The sequence below is a fragment of the Acomys minous genome (genome assembly GCF_964271855.1).
Source record: "Acomys minous genome assembly, chromosome: 7".
In the NCBI taxonomy this organism is placed as follows: Eukaryota; Metazoa; Chordata; class Mammalia; order Rodentia; family Muridae; genus Acomys; species Acomys minous.
In genome coordinates, this window is record NC_140488.1 from 92,783,348 (window position 1) to 92,806,399 (window position 23,052).

The 23,052-nt window shown below is 39.2% G+C and overlaps 1 protein-coding gene across 4 annotated transcripts in view; it reads left to right on the top strand.

Annotated features, from left to right (window-relative positions):
* Positions 1-23,052, top strand: part of PRRG1 (proline rich and Gla domain 1) — a 100,392-nt gene that overhangs the window by 32,251 nt on the left and 45,089 nt on the right. For all 4 annotated transcript variants that reach the window (XM_084788975.1, XM_084788976.1, XM_084788974.1 and 1 more), the window contains one exon: positions 19,513-19,562. In XM_084788975.1, the coding sequence (XP_084645101.1) occupies positions 19,553-19,562 (10 nt within the window). In that variant the 5' untranslated portion in view covers positions 19,513-19,552. The remainder of the gene's footprint in view (positions 1-19,512; positions 19,563-23,052) is intronic.

Genomic DNA, 23,052 nt, shown 5'->3' on the forward strand with positions numbered 1-23,052 from the left:
CCAAGAATCATTTTAAATGATTGGAAAATATTCTTAAAATTTGTGACACATGACAGTTATACAAAATTTAAATTTTATAAAGTTTATTTTTTGCATAAAGTGTATTTTTTTTACATTTTTATTTGTATGTGGAGGTTGGGTGGGGAGGGGTCATATTGCAGCATATATGTAGAGGTCAGGAGACAACTTGCAGGAACCAGTTTTCTTCTTAAACCATGTGAACCCTAGGGATCAAACACAGGTTTTCAGGCTTGGGGACAACTGCCTTAACCCACTGAACCATCTCACTGGCCCTATTAAATCATATCCACACACAAATTTCAATTCTCCGCTTGTTTTAATACTATAACAGGAGAATTAGTCATAACTGAGACCTTTGACATGTGAATTTGCTTATATATGCTATAGAAAATGTCTACTGATCACTGGCTTATGGTATATACCAACTGCTGTGTCATAAGAAAACTAGTGAAAAGCAAGTGTCAGAATATCAGGAGTGGGTCTTGCATGAAGGTGCACTTCTATAAGTCCAGCACTTGGAAGGCTGAGGCAAGAGAATCATGACTTCTCCATCAATATTGGCTTCATAATAAGACCCTGTCTCAAACAGACAAATAAACATACACATGGCAGCAATATGGACGATAGAAATGCTTATCTTACACAATTATTGTTTTAATAGTTCTTGTTCTTTCCTGCCTAATTGTATTTTCTTTAGTATCTACCACTATTGTGCTCTCCTGGTCTCTGTCTCTCTCTGTGTCTCTTTCTTTCTCTCTCTCTCTAATATATATATACAGAAATACAGAGATAATTTTGTTTTTTCTTCTTTAGGTTGTAACTTTCATGAGGTCAGAAGGGTTTTTTGTTTTGTTGTTTGTACTGTATACTGTATACTGCTGTATCCCCAGCAACCTAGGTATGTTAGCAGATATACTGAGTAGACAGATATTTGTTGAATTGAAAAGAGGACTGTGCTGATTTTGCTGTCTATTACTGTACCCTAAGCTGAGGAAAACTGGGAAACAAGACATAAAGTCCCCATTGTTTAATTGTATACCTTGGCCAGCATTATCCCACAGATTCTACAAGGTATCTAGCTCAAAATTCAGCAGTACTTGATATTATTTTGGTGCTTCTACCTAGTGAGGAATTACATTCATGCCTCTGTGTGTGTGTGTGTGTATATATATATATATACACACACACACACACATACATACATACACACATATGATTTACTACATATTAAATTTAAAGTATCTATAGTGTATTTTAATTTAATAGTTTGTGAATTTAAAAAGGAAGTATTAATACATAACATCCACTTATGATATCTGCATTTCAATCTTTTATGTCAGTTATTGCTTTTATACATTATACACAGTAGAGCTGGGGAAGTGAACAATACACAGGAAGTAGCTAAAGGTTAGTGGAATTTAGAAGAGCTCAGCAAGCTCTTAGAGAGTAAGTTGTTTTATGAACACAAGGGCATTGCTTAATATTTTTCACTGCAGTTCAAACAGATCTCTCAATGCTGTACCAATTCATAAAGCTTTTTACCATTGATTTTCATCTTTATCCTTCTCTTATTTACTGTGCTAAAGTTTGTATTAGACTTTTAGTTTTTCTTTAAATTCCTTTATTTAAAATATATAATGAACACACACACACACACACACACACACACACACACACACACACACACATTTTCACAAACTCTAAGCTTTACCCTGGGAGTGATCACATGTCTTATTTGCTATTAGTTCTTTAAAGTTCAAGAAAATGACTGAAACATGATATTAAGTAAATATTTAGTTTTGGCTTTTGAGACAGATCTTATGTATTCTCATGTATGAAGGCTGGCATTCAACTTGCTATGTAGCCAAGAATGACCCTGAATATCTGATCTTTCTGCCTACACAACCTAGTGCTGGAATTACAGGTATGCACCAGTATGCTGAGTTTTACATGGGCCTGGGAATCTAAGTCAGAACCTTGTACATGCCAGGGAAGTACTCTACCAAGTAAACTACACCTCTAGCCTTAAAGTAAATAGCTATTTAATTATTATATATTTGACTGAAAAAATACCAAATTTGGTGTCAGAAACCCTATGTCATGATCTTGAAATATACTCCTAATATTTTCCCTATTAATTAATGGATTTATTTACTTTACATCTGGATCAGAACTTCCCCTCCCTCCTCTCTTCCCAGTCCCTCTCTCACTCTCCCCTCCTGGCCCTCTATGCCCCACTCCCTTTCTTCTCCGAGAAGGGGAGATCTCCCATAGATATCAACCAACCTTGGTATATTAAGTAGGACTGGGTACATCTTTTTCTAGTGAGGCTAGACATGTGTTCTAAATCTTGATGTATATGTTAGCAACTCTAATGTAGTGTTAACTTTCTTTCTCTATGGTGAAATACCTAAGAAAATAAGCCTAAAGCGCAAAGAATTCACTTTGGTTTCAGAAACTTCAGTCCACGACCACTTGGTACTGTTGTTTCTCTCCCTATGGTAAGCCGGTGCATGTGGTGGAAGAGTGCTGCACTCTTATGGCTGCTAAGAGGCAGAGAAAAATAAAGGGGACAAGAGAACATGTCCTTGGACATACCTCCAAGGACCTATTTCATGCCATTTGGTTTCATGTCCTTAAAATTTTGCCACTGTTCAGTAGTGCCATTAGCTGGCAACTAAGCCTTTAACACGTGGTCTTTGTGGTTCATTTTCAGATCCAGATCATCCCAAGTGTCTCTGTGCAGACTAGCAAATTACAATATCAGCATTTTACATATAAATGTGTTGAGACATTAACCCAGTCCTGAAAATGTTCTTACCCATTAGCTATGTGAACATGAGGAACATGATGTCTTCAGAATTTATCAATAGGTATCATTGTTTCTATCTCATAAGGTTGTTTTGGGCCCTGATAAGATAGCCCAAGTGAAATTGCCTTAAAACAATGTACATGCATGCAACAAATACCAGTTTAATCTTTATTGTTTGAAGAATATTGTATCAAAAAAAAGTAAATGAAGCTTCCAGAGACCTCATAAAATTTCAAGATGTGGTGGTGCATGCCTTTAGTCATGCCACTAGGGGGACTGGAGCACCTCTGTACTTTGTGGACTAACCAGGACTAATTGTATGGCCATCTTAAGACAAAACAGGACAAGACACAGCCTTTCCCTTCAGAAGAGCCTTCTGACAGCTGAAGGGGTCTATAGTATTAGGAAAGGCCATATGAAGGGAAGGGTTACAGGGATTAAATCATCTCTAGCATGTGATACAAGGGCCTTTTGGCCTTCTAAACCTTATGTTAGAAGGGCCTTGGGTTGTGGTAAAGAAACTAAACATTAGGATTATAAGCAAGGTGGCCAGATGTTATTGTAATATTGTATCAACCTGCAGGGGAAGGCTGAGAAATGAGCAGCTTGCCTAACATACATGACACCCTTGTAGCTGAAAAGTAAAGTTGGTGGGGATGTGGAACTCCACAAATTAAAAAGTAGCCTACAGTGGTTTGAAATTAATAGCTAACTGTAATTGAATCTCAGAGGATTATTAGAAGAATAAATACAAGGAATAGGAGGCTGGGGAAAAGAGGACAAGTATTTGCAGAAATGACAAAGGACACACTTAAAGAATTGTCTTCCAAAGTTTAATAGTATAGCTAAAGTAAAATCTTGCCTGCAGTAAACCTAGACACCTGTTCAGATCTAGCCAATGGAGTCTTATTCTCCACAGTTGTGTGGAGAGCGGGGAATGACTCTGACATGAACTCTGGTGCTCCATATTTGACCACTTTCCCTTGGTGGGGAGGCCTGGTGGCACTCAGAGACAGGGGAAGCAGGCTATCCAAATGAGACCTGACAGGCTGTGATCATATAGTGGGGGAGGAGGTCCCCTTCTGTCACAGGCCTAGAAGAGGGGAATAGGGCGAAACAGGGAGGGAGGGTGGGACCGGGAAGATACAACTGAGGGGCTAACAATCTAAGTAATCTGAATAAATTGAAATTAAATTAAATTAAATTTTAATTTTCAAAATTCTACTCATAAAATAAATATTATACTACTCTCAGTCGTAAATTGTTATTATTAATTCTGAATGCCTTGAACTAAAATGAAAGTCAGAAAAATCAGATGGAACCAAAGCATTTGGGTTTATGTGCCAAACCTGTGTTAATACCTTCATGGTCCTACTTACTGATTCCAAGAACTGTTATAACTGTTTTCATTTAAACTTTCCTTAAGGCCTATAAAGTTAGAGATGCTTTGATAATCTCAGGAAGGTAAAAGAAAGATTTAAAAGGTTAAATGAGTCGGGCGGTGGAGGCGCATGCCTTTAATCCCAGCACTTGGGAGGCAGAGGCAGGCAGATGGATCACTGTGACTTCAAGGACAGCCTGTTGTACAAAGTGAGTCCAGGACAGCCAAGGCTACACAGAGAAACCCTGTCTCAAAAAAACCAAAAAAAAAAAAAAAAGTTAAATGAGTTGCCTACGATCAGATAGAAATTATCAAGCTAGGCCTAAATTCGAAAACCTGTACTGCATTTGAACTTTTGTTAGAACTCTTTATCAAATTGTATATAACTTAGCATTTATTTATTCACTTACTTATTTTTCTCTTTCATAACTTAGATCTTATTGATTGAGGATCAGTAAAGAGATATTTCAATTCATAAGGAATTCCTAACACACATACCAAAAATCTGAAGAGCCATGCTTTTATTTAATTATATATATTTTATTATTTTATGTATGTGAGTGTTTTGCCTGCATGTATATACATGTACCACATGTGTGCCTGGTGCATGTGAAAGTCAGAAGAGGGTACCAGATTCCCTGTGACTGGAGCCCACATTTAATTGTTGAGAATTAAATCCAGGTGCTCTATAAGAGCTCTTACTGCTGAGCCAACTCTCCAGCTCATGGATTTATTTTAAATTGTTGCTACACTGTTGTTCTAGTTCCAAATTTGTCCACAAATTTCCCTTAAGAGAATCTGACATAACTGTCAAGTGCTCATAATCTTTTACTTCCACTGATTTACAGTTTTATATCATATACCTGATATCCTCAAATTTTCTTCCTTTCAGAGCATTATCAAAAATTTTAGGAAAGCTGACCACCACAGCCAGAACAGAGGGCAGACAGTTCTGATAGGGAAAGAACAAACAAGTGTTGTTTGTTTGTTTATGGGTAGTTCAAGTAATTCAAACTAATCTAGACACAAATACATGACTGAGACTACGAATTGTTATTTACCATGTTTCTATTGAAGAATATAAAACTAGTCCCCTTCTGTGGAATGTTATGTTTGATGACCCTCAGACAATGGCAGTCTCCCCTGATTCAGAACCCTGCTGTCTTCTGGTTATACCAAAGAATAAGCAACTGGTGAATGACTTCACCTCTTAAAAATACAGAAGCAGAGTCAAATGGTATATACTCACTTATATCTGGACACTAGCCCAAGGGGCACGTCCCATGAAAGTCTTCACTTATTAGGAAAGTGGGACAGAGGGGAGGACATCCTATTGGGACTCCAGATGAGAGAAGCATGGGAGAATGGCAAAGTAGACAGATCCAGAGGGTCCTAGAAACCTACAAGAAGAAAATTATGATAGGCAGATTTGGGCCCAGGGGTCCCACTCAAACTATGGCACCAGCCAAGGACAATACAGGCGGTAAACTTCAAACCCCTACCCAGATCTAGCCAAAGGACAGGACATTCTCCACAGTTGAGTGGAGAGTGGAGTCTGACTTTCACACGAACTCTGGTGCCTCATCCACGTCCCCTTGATGGGGAGTCCTGGTGGCACTCAGAGGAAGGATAGCAGGCTACCAAGAAGAGACTTGATACCCTATGAGCATATACAGGGGGAGGAAGTCCCCCTCAGTCACAGTCATAGGGGAGGGGAGTAAGGGTAAAATGGGAGGGAGGGAGGACTGGGAGGATACAAGGGATGGGATAACCATTGAGATGTAATTTGAATAAATTAATAAAATAAAATAAAACAAAAAACAAAACAAAAAATATTTACACTTTAAAAAATGGGATGAGGAAGAATTTCCTCCTTACTAAAAATGCGACTAGAGCTCCTAAGAAACTCACATTTACAGAATAGTTGATAAGAATCTTCCCCTGAGTCGGGTGTGGTGGTGCATGCCTTTAACCCTAGTACTTGGTGAGGCAGAGGCCGGTGGATCTCTGTAAGATTGAGACGAGCCTGATCTACAAAGTGAGTCTAGTACAGCCACCACTGTTACACAGAGAAAGCCTGTCTCCAAAAACAAAACAAAACAAACAAACAAAAAGAAAAAAAAAGAATATTCCTCAGGCTTATTGAAAAATGAAAGACACAACACATGATAAGTTAGAGGATCCATTGGGTCCTAGAAGCCTACAAGAAGACCATCAAGGCTGGCAGATCCGGGCCCAGTGAGATCTGCACAAACTACTGCACCAACCAAGGGCAATGCAGGCAGTAAATAAACCTAGATCCCCTATTCAGATCTAGCCAATGGACAGCACTTTCTCTTCTGTTCTAGAGGGTAGACTACTTTTCAGTGTATCCCTTTTCTGCAGCTAAATCTTTAGTTTCTTGGTTAGCCACCCCAGCCTGTTCACCCTTTGCTACTCTTTCCCCTTCTGTTTGCACTTTTTTTTTGTCTAATGACTTATTCTGTACTATGCCGTAAGATCATGTTGCCTGTCCTATTACAGTTAATTCCTTGCTTAATATCATACAGTGAGTAGCTAACAGGATCAACTTTGAGCTTCTCATTTTCATTTAGGTGTTTTTAGACTATTTCCTAATGCTACCTAGGCAGGAGTGACTTGGCTTGACAACCTTGCAGGGGGACGCTTAGGCTCCTCTTGGCCCTTCCAAGCTGACCTTTCTCTTGACCATCATTGGGCTGGTAAAGCCACCTGTGCAGCTAGAGAATTAGGTGGAACGGGATTAGAGTCCTTTTATTTACCCTCAGTTTCTCTCTCCCCAACTACCCCTGAATACTCCACTGACCAGATACCCTAGCCTTTGACAAATGTAGTCTTGTCATTATTTAAAGGGGCATGCTTTCCTGTAGTCATTACTTTATGCATATTGAAACTTTTGTCATAGTTATGTGCTCTCTAAATATAGACAGTTTAAAAAACTACAGTAAGATATTTGTTAGCATACCTTAAATCTGTTTGTGTAGTCCATTAGATCTTTCATTGGGAATAATCTTGTACCCTGTGCAGACTCCATACATATGTAGTAGAAACATTAATTACTTTTGAGAATTATTTTGATCGGTCCTATAAAGTAGTTGTATCTGTACATAATAGGGCCTAAATTTCGTACTGTTATTTTTAAAAAAAGATTATGCCTTAATTAGAGAATGAGGAAGGTGTCCCTACTTATTTCAAAGAATGAATCAAATTTTTGTAGACAATACAGATAAAATAGTTAAAATTATACCAACAATATTTAAGGGGTGAATAGAAGCTGTTTTAATAGGATTATATTATAGAGGGATAGGGTTTCATACATATCTTCTTGCTTTGTTGGCCACACTGGCCTTGAACTCACAGAGATCTAACTTCATTTCCTGGGATTAAAAATATATGAGGCAAGCAGATCACTGTGAGTTCCAGGCTCGCCTAGTCTACAAAGCGAGCCCAGGTCAGCCAGGGCTACACAGAGAAACCCTGTCTCGAAAAACAAACAAACAAACAAACAAAATGTATGGTTAAAAAAATAAAATAAAATAAATGTATGGTACCACACCCAGCCCTATTTATATTTCTTAATATTTGACCAAAGGGTACTTTGTTTTTGAGTATGTTGTATTATGTTGGAAATGCTATTCAATTTTGCTTTTGTTTTGTTTTGTTTTTTTTATTAATTACTCACTTTACATCGTGGTCATAGCCCCCTCCATCCTGTCCTTCTAGTCCCACCCTCCCTCCCTGTTTCCCCAATCCCCATCCCCTACTCCTCAGAGAAGGGGAGCCTCACCTACGCACCCACCCCAGCATATCAAGTCCTCTTCCTGAGTGGCCTGCCTAGGTAGTCCCACCAGGGGAAAGTGATTGGAAAGTAGGCCAAAGAGTCCATGTCAGAGTCAGCCCCCATTCTCCTTACTAGAGGACCCAAAAGAGGACTGAGCTGCCCATCGGTTACATCTGTGTAGGGGCCTACATCCAGTCCATGTATGGTCCTTGTTTGGTGCTTCAGTCTCCACAGGTCCCCCTGGGTCTTGGTTATTTGGCTCTATTGGTCTTTTTTGTGGAACATATGTCCCTTCTGAGTCTTTCTATCCTTCCTCCACTTTTCCACAAGACTCTCTGAGCTTCCTCCCACCCAGTGTTTGACTGTAGGTCTCTGCATCTGCTTCAGTCAGCTGCTGGGTGGAGCAACTCAGAGCACAGCTATGCTAGGCTCCCATCTGCAAACATAGCAGAATGTCATTAATAGTATCAGGGTTGGATGTCTCCCATGGAGTAGGTCTCAGGTTGGGTGAGGCATTGGTTGAACATTACCTTTTTCTCTGCTTGTTTTGTCCCTGAACATATTCTAGGCAGAGTAAGTTTTGGGTTGGAGTTTTTGTGGGTGGGTTGGTGTTCCCCTCTTTCCACTAGGAGTCAATTTCCTGAACAGAACACCAACAGCTCAGGCTCTAAGATCAACAATTAATAAATGGGACCTCATGAAACTGAGAAGCTTCTGTAAGGCAAAGGACACTGTCAACAGAACAAGGTGACAGCCTACAGACTGGGAAAAGATCTTCACCAACCCTATATCTGACAAAGAGCTAATATCCAAATATATAAAGAACTCAAAAATTAAACACCAACAAACCAAGTAATCTAATTTAAATATGTGATATAAATAAATAAATAAGTGATACAGAGCTAAACAGAGAATTTTCAATTAAAGTATCTCAAATGGCTGAGAAGCACATAAAGAAATGCTCAACGTCCTTAGTCGCCAGGGAAATGCAAATCAAAACGACTCTGAGATTCCATCTTACGCCCATCAGAATGGCTAAGATCAAAAAACTCAAGTGACACCACATGCTGGCGAGGATGTGGAGAAAAGGAAACACTCCTTCATTGCTGGTGGGAGTGCAAACTTGTACAACCACTTTGGAAATCATTCTGATGCTTTCTCAGGAAATTGGGAATAGGGTTACCTCAAGACCCAGCTATACCACTCCTGGGCATATACCCAAAAGATGTTCCACCATCCAACAAGGACATTTGCTATTTAGTTTTAAAATAGGGGCCTGACTGAGAAATAAGGTTCCAGAGTACTCATGTTTAGAGAAGTATAAGCCTTTAAGTGCCTCACACCAAACACATACACACACATACCCCTCTGATGAACAGAGACTAGAAAAGCAAGACTCAGAGTTGAAGAAACATGTTAAATGTGGGCGCCGGCAGCAGCAGGAGCAAGAGACAGCCTAAAGTAGAGAGCTTGGTTTGTGGTGATGTACATAGTAGCTATAAACCCTGTATCTTTAAGGAAGTCGTTTTGTTTTAAAAAAGAGTCTGATCTTGAAAGGTTTGCCTTTAGATATTTAGATATTTACAGTAAGTATTGACTTTTGCTTCCTTGGTTTCGTCTTCTCCAGGAAGAAAGCAATCCCAGATCACTTATCTTACCCTTCCATGCTGACCTCTAGAGAGGCAGTTGCTCTTTGAAAATCATGACCCATGGCTCATAGTCCTTTCCTTCCTTTGTGGTTCCCCCTAACAACAGAAATAGGCTTGATTCTTTCTAAAGAGATTGATTCCATAATAAAGAAGAACAAGCAAGAAATTAAAAATGAAATGGAGAAGTCCTGCCGGATTTCCTTAGCATCTTTGCTATCATCTCCAGTCAAGCTATCCTCATCCCTTAAGTCCCCTTTCCCCATAGTTGCCAATGATAGCCTCTTAAAATCCAAATTAGGCCACCCCACCACCACCCTGCTTACCACTTTTAAATCTTCATTTGTACATGGATAGATTGCCCTTTACTGTTCTGACTTCCTCTTAAAGCCTTCACAGAATAATTTCACTTGAAAGGTTAGGAGGCAACTGTGATGTCAAATTCTCAGTTTCTGATAACAACATAATACAGATGGCTTCAAGGAGAAAGCCCAGGGAGTGGGACAATAGTTCTGTACCCTAATTTGAAAAGAACCTGTTTATTAACTAGAGTTTTTCATAAAAGTTTGTTATCCTTTTTATTGGCATATATTAGCTATATAATATTGAATTTTGTTATGACATATATATATATATATATATATATATATATATATAATGAATTTCGGTTATACTCACCCTTTATTACCCTCTCGTTCCTTTCCCACTTCCTTAGCCCCCTCCTTTCCAGCTATTTATCATTCATTCATTCATTCATTCATTCATTCATTGTTTGGTTCATCTGCTCATTTCTTTCTGTTTGGTTTTGCTGTGAGGAGCGCACAAGACCTGACCTTTCTTTGTATAGTATTTTTTTTAATACATTTTTATTAATTTATACATATTACATCTCAGTTGTTAGCCCATCCCATGTATCCTCCCATCCCTCCCTTCCTCCCACTTCCCCCCCCTACTCCCCTCCCCTATGTCTGTGACTGAGGGGGATCTCCTCCCCCTGAATATGCTCATCCGGTATCAAGTCTCTCCTTGGTGACCTATTATCTTTCCTCTGAGTGCCACCAGGCATCTCCATCCAAGGGACATGATCAAATATGGGGCACCAGAGTTTGTGTGAGAGTTAGATCTTCTTCTCCACTCAACAGTGGAGAATGTCCATCGGCTAGTCCGGGTAGGGGTTCAAGGTTTTTACTGCCTATTTTTTCCTTGGCTGTTGCCACAGTTTGCGGAGGACCCCAGGGCCCAGACTCTCCTGTAGTTTTCCAGGACCCACTGGATCCTTCCATTTCCTCTTTCTCCCAGGCTTCTCACACCTAAAGTTTCAATAGGATGTCCTCCCCTCTTACCCATTATTCTGGTAGGTACAGTTTTTCATGGGGACGTACACCTTGGGCTAGTGTCTCGATATAAGTGAGTATATACCATTTAGCTCTTTTTGCTTCTGTGTGAACTCACTCATTATGACAATTTCTAGTTCAATCCATTTGTCCACAAATTTTGGAAATTCCTTGTTTTTAATAGCTGAGTAGTATTCCATAGTGTAAATGTACCACAGTTTCTTTATCCATTCTTCTGTTGAGGGACACGTAGGTTGTTTCCAAGTTCTGGCTATTATGAATAAGGCAGCTATGAACATGGTTGAGCATATGTCCCTGTTGCGTGGTAGTACATCCTCTGGGTATATTCCAAGGAGTGGAATAGCTGGGTCTTGAGGAAGCCCTATTCCCATTTTTCTGAGAAAGCACCAGATAGCTTTCCAAAGTGGTTGTACTAGTTTGCATTCCCACCAGCAATGCAGGAGTGTTCCTCTTTCTCCACACCCTCGCCAGCATGAGGTGTCAGTTGAGTTATTGATCTTAGCCATTCTGATGGGTGTAAGATGGAATCTCAGTGTCGTTTTGATTTGCATTTCTCTGATGACTAAGGAGGTCGAGCATTTCTTTAAGTGTTTCTCAGCCATTTGATATTCCTCTGTTGAGAATTCTCTGTTTAGCTCTGTGCCCCATTTCTCTATTGGGTTATTTGGTTTGGTGGTGTTTAATTTCTTAAGTTCTTTATATATTTTGGATATTAGACCTTTGTCAGATGAAGAGTCGGTGATGATCTTTTCCCAGTCTGTAGGCTGTCACTTTGTTCTCTTGACAGTGTCACCAGCCTTACAGAAGCTTCTCAGCCTCATGAGGTCCCATTTATTAATTGTTGATGTTAAGGCCTGGGCTGTTGGTGTTCTGTTCAGGAAGTTGTCTCCTGTGCCTATGAGTTCCAGACTCTTCCCCACTTTTTCCTCTAACTGGGTTAATGTCTGTGGTTTTAAGTTGAGGTCTTTAATCCACTTGGACTTGAGTTTTGTGCATGGTGACAAATAGGGGTCTAATTGCATTTTTCTACATGTAGACATCCAGTTAGACCAGCACCATTTGTTGAAGATGCTGTCGTTTTTCCATTGAATGGATTTGGCTTCTTTGTCGAAAATCAGGTGAGCAAATGTGTGTGGATTCATCTCTGGGTCTTCAGTTCGATTCCATTGATCCACTAGCCTATTGCTGTGCCAGTACCATGCTGTTTTAATTACTGTTGCTCTATAGTACAACTTGAGATCAGGTATGGAGATTCCTCCAGCGGCTCTTTTATTGTAAAGGATTGTTTTTGCTATTCTGGGCTTTTTGTTTCTCCATATGAAGTTGAGAATTGTTCTTTCAATATCTTCAAAATATTTAGTAGGTATTCTGATAGGGATTGCATTGAATCTGTAAATTGCTTTTGGTAAGATGGCCATTTTTACTATGTTGATTCTTCCAATCCACGAACATGGTAGATCCCGCCATCTTCTGATGTCATTTTCAATCTCTTTCTTCAGAGGTTTAAAGTTTTTTTCAAATAAATCCTTCACTTGCTTGGTTAGGGTTATTCCTAGATATTTTATATTGCTTGTGGCTATCATGATGGGAGTAATTTTTCTAATTTCTTCCTCTGCCTGTTTGTCATTTGTATATAGGAAAGCTACTGACTTTTTTGAGTTTATTTTGTATCCTGCCAATTTGCTGAAGGTGTTTATCAGCTGTAGGAGTTCTCTGGTGGAATTTTGGGGGTCACTTATATACACTATCATATCATCTGCAAATAGGGATAATTTTACTTCTTCCTTTCCCATTTGGATCCCCTTGATCTCCTTTTGATGTCTTATTGCTCTGGCTAGAACTTCAAGAACTATATTAAAGAGGTATGGGGAAAGTGGGCAGCCTTGTCTGGTCCCTGATTTTAGAGGGATTTCCTTGAGTATCTCTCCATTTAATTTAATGTTGGCTATTGGTTTGCTATATATAGCCTTTATTGTGTTTAGAAAAGTGCCTTGTATTCCCGATCTCTCCAGAACTTTAAACATAAATGGGTGTTGGATTTTGTCAAATGCTTTTTCTGCATCTAAAGAGATGATCATATGGTTTTTCTCTTTCAGTTTGTTTATATGGTGGATTACATTGATGGATTTCCGTATGTTAAACCATCCCTGCATTCCTGGAATGAAGCCTACCTGGTCATGGTGAATGATGTCTTTGATATGCTGTTGTATTCGCTTTGCGAGTATTTTGTTGAGTATTTTTGCATCAATGTTCATAAGAGAAATTGGTCTGAAATTCTCTTTTTTTGTTGGGTCTTTGTGGGGTTTAGGTATCAATGTGACTGTGGCCTCATAAAAGGAGTTTGGTAATATTCCATCCATTTCTATCTTTCGGAATAGCTTGAATAGTATCGGTATTAGCTCCTCTTTGAAGGACTGGTAGAATTCTGCGCTGAAACCATCTGGCCCTGGGCTTTTTTTGGTTGGAAGACTATCAATGGTTGCTTCTATTTCTATAGGCGAAATAGGGCTATTTAATTTGTTTATCTGGTCTTGGTTCAATTTTGGTAAATGGAATCGGTCGAGAAATTTGTCCATTTCCCTTAAATTTTCAAATTTTGTGGCATAAATGTCTTTGAAGTAGGTTCTTACAATTCTTTGTATTTCTTCGGTGTCTGTTGTTATGTCTCCCTTTTCATTTCTGATTTTGTTAATTTGGATAGCTTTTCTTTGTCTTTTAGTTAGATTGGCTAACGGTTTGTCTATCTTGTTAATTTTCTCAAAGAACCAGCTCTTGGTTTTGTTGATTCTTTGGATTGTTGTCTTTGTTTCTAATTTATTGATTTCAGCCCTGAGTTTGATTATTTCCAGGCGTCTACTCCTCTTGGGTGTTTCTGCTTCTTTTTTTTCTAGGGCTTCCAGATGTGTTGTTAGGTTGTTTATGTGGGATGACTCCATTTTCTTTTTAAAGGCACTTAGTGCTATGAATTTTCCTCTTAGCACTGCTTTCAATGTGTCCCACAAATTTGGGTATGTTGTTCCATCATTTTCATTGAATTTCAGGAAGTCTTTTATTTCTTCCCTTATTTCTTCCGTGACCCATGTGTCATTAAGTAGAAAGTTGTTTAGTTTCCACGTGTTGGTATGCTTTTTGTTATTTCTATTGTTGTTGAAGTCCAGCCTTAGACCATGGTGATCTGATAAGATACAAGGTATTATTTCAATCTTCTTGTATCTGTTGAGGTTTGCTTCGTGACCAACTATGTGATCAATTTTAGAGAACGTTCCATGGGGTGCTGAGAAAAAGGTATACTCCTTTGCGTTTGGGTGGAAAGTTCTGTAGATATCTGTTAGATCCATTTGATTCATGACATTGGTTAATGAAGTTATTTCCCGGCTTAGTTTTGAAATCAAAGTCCTATCCTTGAGTGAAAGTGGGGTGTTGAAGTCTCCCACTATTAATGTGTGGGTATCGATGAATGGGGCAAGCTTTGTTAATAACTCTTTTACAAATGTCGGAGCCCTTGTATTCGGAGCATAGATGTTCAAAATCGTGATGTTTTCCTGGTTGACTTTACCTTTGACAAGTATGAAGTGACCATCCTTGTCTCTTTTGACTAATTTTGGTTGAAAGTCTATTTTATTAGATATTAGAATAGCTACCCCAGCTTGTTTCTTGTGACCATTTGCTTGGAATATTTTTCCCCAACCTTTCACTCTGAGGCAATGTCTGTCCTTGTGGTTGAGATGTGTTTCTTGAATGCAGAAGAATGTTGGGTCGTGTTTATGCATCCACTCTGTTAGTCTGTGTCTTTTTATTGGAGAGTTGAGACCATTAATGTTGAGAGATATTAATGACCAGTGATTGGTAAGTCCCTTCATTTTTGGTATTTATAACAATCGAGTTTTTGTGAAGTTGTGATTTTGCAATGGTGTAGTTATTTATTTCTTATGTATTTTTGGTTGTAGTTTGACCGGTTGGGGTGGAGTTTTCCTTCTAGTAACTTCTGTAAAGCCGGATTTGTTGCTAGGTATTGTGTGAATTTGTTTTTGTCATGGAATATCTTGTCTTCACCTCCAATGGTTATTGATAATTTTGCTGGATATAGTAGTCTTGCCTGGTATCTGTGTTCTCTTAGCGTTTGCAGAACCTCTGTCCAGGCCCTTCTGGCTTTCATGGTCTCTGCTGAGAAGTCAGGAGTGATTCTGATAGGTTTGCCTTCATATGTTACTCGTCCTTTTTCTCTTGCCGCTTTTAATATTTTTTCCTTGTTCTGTATATTTTGTGTTGTTATTATTATGTGGCGGGAAGATTTTCTTTTTGGGTCTATTCTATTTGGTGTTCTGTAGGCCTCTTGTATGTTCGTATGCATCTCCTTCTTCAAATTGGGGAAATTTTCTTCTATTATTCGGTTAAAGATATTTTCTGGGCTGTGGAGTCGGTTACCTTCTCTTTCCTCTATCCCTATTATTCTCAAGTTTCGTCTTTTCATGTTGTCTTTTATTTCATGAACGCTTTGTGTCAGGAACTTTTCAGATTTAGCATTATCCTGGATGATTGTTTCCAATTGTGCGATTGTATCTTCAAGTCCTGATATTCGTTCTTCCATTTCTTGCAATCTGTTAGATAAGGCCACCTCTGAGCTGTTTGCTTTCTTTTCTGATGCTTCTCGATCGCGTTTTTCTTCCGTGCGTTCTTTTATGATTTCTTCCATTTTTATCTTCAGGTCTTGAACTGTTTTAATAATTTCCTTCATCTGGTTATTTGTGTTTTTCTGAAATTCTTCAAATGCCTCTTTATATGACTCTTTTAAGTCATCAGCCCTCTTGTTTGCTTCCTCCTGCATTTGTTTACAAAATTTATTTGATTCTTCCAATATCATCTTTCTTACTAAGGATTTGAGGTGGTTTTCATGTATATCCATTGTTGTTGGGTTCTCCAGGTTGTTTTCATTAGGGTTGCTGGGATCTGGAGATGCCATCCTGTTTTGGTTTTTGTTAGCATTCTTTCGTTGTCCCCTTGTCATTTTGGTGAATCTAATATTGGGAGGTGGTTTGTAGTGACCTTCCCTGTTTGGGAGTGGATAGTTGATGTCTGCTTATAGGTAGGGTGCCCTTACCTGTGGGGAACAGGGAGTACTTCCCTGGACCAGGCTGGTGATTCAGATTCTACTCCTGTAGATTTTTCTCAACACCTTAGGCTCCAGGCTGAGTCCCGCGAAGTAGGTTTCTGTTTGGGCCTTTTCCCCTTACTGCTGTATCTCAAGTCAGCAGTATTGGGATCTAGAGTAAGGTCAGCACACAAGCTCTCTGGTTGTGTAGGTTGATCCCAGCTGTCTGTCTTTCCTGTTGCTTTGTAGCCAAGACCCCAGGTGGATCAGATCTTCTGGGTTGTAGCTGTCTTAGGAGCGTTCAGCCTTTCCCATGAATTTGGGAGTTCTTGCTGGGTCTGCAGGAGCTGACACAGCTAGGATCTGCCTGTTGGAGATTACAGGATCTGTGCCTGTAACCATATGGTTTCAGGCCACTGGCAGTATCTGAGGAGGTAGCAGTTTCCACGCCCCTGTATGCCAGGCCACTCCCAGCTTGCTATAAATTAGCGGTTATACCCTGCACATATGAGCCTCAGCTCCCTATATTGTGGGATACAGCTAGGAAGAGCCCAGTCAGAGCCAGCAGTTCGTCCCCGTGGCTGGGGACAAAAGCAGGTTAGACCGTTCCCAGACGCTTTAAGGCAGCAGTTATTCCCTGCCAGCAAGGCCCACAGCTCCGGATAAAGTGGGCGGTCCTAACGAGGGCGCGCAAGAATGACCCCTGCTAGGTCTATTGTTCAGGTAGAGCCCAGTCAGAGCCAGCAGCTCGTCCCCTCGGCTGGCGACAAATCTCCTGTATTTTCCCTTTCTGCTAGAGAAAGGCAGAGTGCGTCGCCTTAGGGCAGCAGTTATTCCCTGCCAGTAAGACCCACAGCTCCCGATAACCTGGGTGGATCTGTCGCGGGCCCACAAAGATGGGCCCAGTTAGTTCAGTTGTTTGGGGATTGCCGGCAGTCGGGCCATGCAGCTGGCGCCAAAGGCAGTTCAGACCGCTGGCGTGAATCTGCTGCCGGAGTACTGCCAGTTCCCTTTAGGGCAGTAGTTAGTCCCTGCAAGCGTGACCCTCGGCTCCCTATAACGTGGGCGGACCCACTGGGCTGTGGGAGCAGACCACGCCGGTTGCTAACTGCCCCAGTTTGCAGGGTCAAACCTTTGTGTCTGGCTTCAGCTTGAGCGCAGGACGCGGACGCGGTCCCCAGATCTAGTTGGTTTTGGTGAGACTCGCCACCTGTGTTTCCACCCGGGTTAGGCAGGTGCCGTCCGCAGTTCGGCGCGGTGTGGATGTACAGGATCAATGGTAGTTTCACCCTATTCGCTGAGACTCCTCAGGCTTGGGGCTCCGGAAAATCTCCTCCCCAAATGGCGAATTTGGGTTTTTTGTGCTGGCTACAGCTTGATTGTGGATTCCTTTTCAGAGTTTGGGGAGTGCGTTTAGCCCCCGGGGCTGTCGCTTGTCCCGGGGTTGGACCCCCTGGTGGTCTGCGGAGTTTGGGGCCCCACTCACCTACAGTTCTCAAAATCCAGCAGTCTGTGGTTCCATTCAAGTCCCTGGTCTCCTCAGAGAAGATCAGCTATGGTGCCTACTGGTCGGCGCCATCTTGGAATCTCTTTGTATAGTATTATCTTGAGGAACCTCAACTGATTTCAAAAGAAAATAAAATGATAAGAAATACTTTAAAGATTTAAACCCTGAAGCCAGGCATGGTGGCACACACCTGGAATCCCAGCACTCAGGAGACAGAAGCAGGCAAATCTCTGTCAGTTCAAGGCCAGCCTAGTCTACAGAGTGAGTCCAGGCAGCCAAGACTACAGAGAGAAACCCTATCTTGAAAAAAAAAAAGAAATTAAACCCTGAGAAATGTTGCTCATAATAAAATGCCAAAACAAATTGATTTACTTTTGCTATATTTCTCATTACTCATTAAGAAATTAATGATTTTATTTTGTGTGCATGAGTAATATGTGTTCAATGTGCCTGTGGAAGTCAGAAGAGGGGATCCGATCTCCTGGAACTACAATTAAGGCTGGTTGTGAAGCACCATATGGGTTCTGAATACCAAATCCAGGTCCTCTGTAAGGGCAACAACTTAAACACTGAGCCATCTGTCTGTCCCGTCATTATCATTGTTAAGTATCTGAAAAGTTTGGTGACAAGGAAACTTGTATAGGCTTCTGTCAGCATTCCAGACATTTATTTTATCAAAGAGCCTTGCTTTTGAATGACATTTTATTACCCTACAGGGTACACAGAATATACATATATACATACATAAAAACATAATATATAATATATAACATGTACAATATATAAATATAAATTTACAGTATATAAAATAAGAGTATATGTAATTTGGGAAACCCAATGTCCATATAGGACATCACCCTTTCTGTGGAGAATTTGAAGTAGAAAATGGTTTATCCAGTGCCATATGAGTAGTTATCAAGTCTGGTATTTATTTCTTGATTTTCCCTACTGAACTTCAAATAAGTTTCTTCTTTTTCTTTCTTTCTTTCTTTCTTTCTTTTTTTTCCTTTTCAAGACAGGGTTTCTCTGTGTAGCCTTGGCTGTCCTGGACTCGTTTTGTAGACCAGGCTGGCCTCGAACTCACAGTGATCTGCCTGCTCCTGCCTCCTGAGTGCTGGGATTACAGGCATTTCTTAATGGATCAATAGATCATATCATTTCACTTCACACACACCCACACCCCTTCATCCAGCTACTTAGCTACACATTAATAACTTACAAGTTACTGGTAAATATTATGTGCAAGAAACTAAAGAATTAATAATGTACATTGGCTTCTCATTTGTTATATGCTTATGTTTTTTCATCTACTAGAATTTCTGTTCTGACATATATACCTTTCTTCCACTGCCTTTGCAATTTGTGGGTTTTCTTCTTACTTTTTTGTTGTTGGAAATACTGTGGCTGCATTGCCTCAAGCATAATTTAATTAGGGGCATTGCTGTTTGTCACCATTCAGGAAAATGCTACACTATAAAGGGTATTGTAATTGTCGCAATGATAATGAAGGGAAGGAGGAGACAGGCAAGGTAATAATATGCTAGCCTGGTTATTAACATTGAGCCTTTGGCATTTTTGCCTGTCATCTTTTGTTGATATGGCTGTCCTCCTAAAAGATAAACATGTGACCAATTTGATGAGCTTAATTTAGCAAGAGCAAAAAATGTTACCAGATAAAGAAGATCATGGTGAGTTGATAGAGACAGCCCATGCTTCCTGTCTCCTGTTTCTGTTCTCTGAGGGTACATAGATGTGATCGAGAAAATAGTTGTGTCAGGGAGCAAGATTAGAAAGCATTGAAAGGAAATGCTCACACTGACTGCATCAGCTGTAATGGAGCTTATCTGATGTAGTGACTCAGCCACTGTGAATCTGACTATGTATGTGCTCTGTTTTGTACAGAGAATCGTCATCCAAGACCTGCCAGAAGTCACAAGAAAAAATGGGGAGGGGTAAGTTTCTCTTTCCTTTTAAAATGATTTAATTTCTCGTAATAGTGATCCAGTGTAACTGGGAAATTGAGACGAAAAGTGTGTTTCTAAGTGCATAAATTATGTTTTTTCCCTATTCATGGAAAATATTGTTTGATTCAGGACTGTGTAGAAATAGACCAACATACTTATACTGTGTTTTACTTACTGGTTTTTTAATTTATTCTGATTTTTTTGTTTTCTTCTTATTGTTGTTGTTATTGGTGGTGGTGGTGGTGGTGGTGGTGGTGTGTATTTGTAATAGCTCAAATTTGATATTACATAAATCTGCCCAAATTCCTACCTCCTTGACTCCTGGTTCCACTCTCTCTCCCTCTTCCTCCTATCTCCCCTCCCCAAATTCCAACTTCTTTATATCTCTATGAAAGTTACCCATATGCTTTGATGGTATCTAAGTTTTGTTAGTAGTAACACAGATGGGCTGGCTCAGTAATTAACTGCACTTACTCTTCTTCCAGAAGGCCTGGCTTGGGTTCGCTCTACCTACATCAGGCACCTGACAACTGATTTATCTCCAGTTTCAGGTGTTCCAATACTCTGTGGCCTCTATAGGCATCTGTGTACACATTGTACACACAAACTCATTCAAGCACCTATATATTCACATACATAAAAATAAATTACTAAATCTTAAAGAAAATAAGTAGAAAGTATAGTAACACAAATAAAAGGTCCTATTGTGTGCCAGTATTTTTAATTTATTTTAAAGCAGGCAAGTCAACACGAAAAACCATTACATGAATTCTTTGTGCTTATTTTCAGTTTTTCATATGGCTATTGGATATTGGACAATATAGACATTTAAGGTCATTTCGTTACTTATATGGACCACCCATCACAGGGACTTTATAAATAATTCTAATACATAAAAACCATAAAAGGAATGTGCTATAAAGGGTATTAAGGAAAGATGTTATGTGAAGTGCTGCATATGAATCCAGAATTTAAGGGCCTGAATTTAAGTTCAGCAGTCACTACTTCACTTTAATCTCAACACTTTTCTATATGGAATTTTTTCCCATCTTTGAAGAAGAATTAATGCATCCTTCAGAGGATGTGGTTAGCATAATGTGATGATATATGCTTAAAGCTATAAAGTTTAATAGCATAGAGCAGTGGTATCAGCTTATTGCTACCTTTATTGAATAAGTGTATCTTTATGGACCTTTTAATGGTCAAAATGAAGTTATTTGATCAGAGGCTTTTGAAAGCAACAGAGTGGGGCTCTGAAACTCACTGAGAGTTTTGTCTTAAGTTGCTTGCCTCACCATCATATGTGTCTTTACAGGCAGTCTCTACATCACAGATCACTCATGGGAATTCTTTCTCTACCTTGTTGCTCCTGTGTGCATAGAGCTTCCTTTGAAAGTTGATTTGTTTTAGAGATCCCAGTTCTTCCCAAACATTTACAAAAGATGCCAAATTTTTAAATGAGTAATAACTTTAAATACAAATACAACAAGACCCATTTCTAGAATTAATCCTAAAGTCAGTGGAAGCTTTCAGAATATCTCAGTTCTTGGTCCTCATCCAATCTGCAAAGCTACAGGCAGATTTGGAGAATTCCCTGGCTGTTGGCATCCATTGTCACCATATGGAAAAGAGCTGCACTAAGTCAAAAGAACCCATTCTTGTTTCTTTTTTTAATTTTCAGACTGAGATCATTAGGGGCCTCATTTAAAAGATGTTGAAGCAAATAGCCATTCAGTGCTCAGGCAATTAATAGAATAGAACATAGTAATGTAATCTGCAAACATGGGCATATTTCCAACCTGGAGGTTGAAAAAAAGGAAGTGCTTCAAATAAGCTGTTTTTTTGACGACTGGTGGTGACCACCTGGAAAACATTCTTGTAAATGTCAAAGAGACAGCATACTTTATTCTTGAGTGTTACTTAACTTTGCATGATTATATTGGTTAATTGCTGGTAATTTTAGTGGAAAAAACAGAATGTTACTGTGTGCTCATGATTTTCTTTCTTTTTCTTTCTTTCTTTCTTTCTTTTCTTTTTTCTTTTTTCTTTTCTTTTCTTTTTTCTTTTTTTTTTTGCTGCTCTGTACTGAAGTTTAGTGCATTTCATAATCATTCTTATAAGTATAACTCAATATGTTATATAATAGGACATATTTGCAAAGATGGCATCAGGTTTGTGTGAGAATTAAAATTGATGTTCTTTTTTATCCTTTAATAAGGGCAAATCAATATTTTATAAATATAGGAAACTTTTATTCGTGGGACATGAAAGATCATAAAGTTTATAACTTTAAAAAAGGCAGAGGCAATGGCTATGTAGTTCAGTTCCTAGAGTCTTTACCTATCATATACAAAGCCCTGGATTTAGTCCATAGCATTGCATACCAGTTGGTACTCCTAACACTTGGGAGATGAAGGCAAAGAGAACAGATATTCAGGATCAATCTGGAATATATAGCAAGTCTTAAGCCACCCTGTAATTTATGAGACCCCATCACAATGAAATAGGAAGGCAGGTAAAGAAAAGACATGTATATTTAGTTTCTTATTTGACTATAATCAGTATTTAGTCTGTGCAGTATTAGAATCACTTTTACTCTTTATGAAGTATTTAATCAGGGCTTACTACTTAGAGCTCAAGGATTTTTAAGTTATTTTAATAAGTATATGCAGTACTTTGTAACTCACATGTTTCCACTGACATTTATTTTTCTTGAGTTGTACAAAAACTTTTACTATAAAATAAGGATATTTATATATAAACTATATATGTATTTATATAAACTATAAAATATCCTCTATAGTGAATAGCCTATAGTTTTTATATTAGAAAGCCAAAATGCAGAACTAGGTCTTGTGACATCATAAGTTTTCATTTCTTGTGATAAAATATGCTCTGAATATCATAATTATTAGTAATATGAGAAGTTGATTACATTATAGGAGCACTCTGTTGCTGAGAAGTATGAGGTAATTATTATTATTGGAAATCTGTAGTGATGTTCTAATATCTTGGGGGCATAGACAGGTAGTTAAAGTGAAATAGCTTAGTGTCCACTAATATTTTTTGACACCTGAAGCACACATATGTTTCAGACAGCAAAGTGCCACAAATATAAAAACCCTGTAGTTTGTAATGATCTGTGCCTGTAGTAATTCAAAGGCCAGTAGCACAGTTTGGCAAAGATCATAGTAGGTGTCAAGACAGTTCACTTCAAAAGCTTTGCTGTGAACCTTCTATAAGAAAATGTGCCTAAAGATCAAAAACAAGTGACACCACATGTTGGCGAGGATGTAAAAAGAGAGGAACACTCCTTTATTGCTGGTGGAAATGCAAACTAGTACAACCACTTTGGAAAGCTACCTGGCACTTTCTCAGAAAAATGGGAATAGGGCTTCCTCAAGACCCAGCTATCCCACTCCTTGGAATATACCCAGAAATGCCCTACCACACAATAGGGACATATGCTCAACCATGT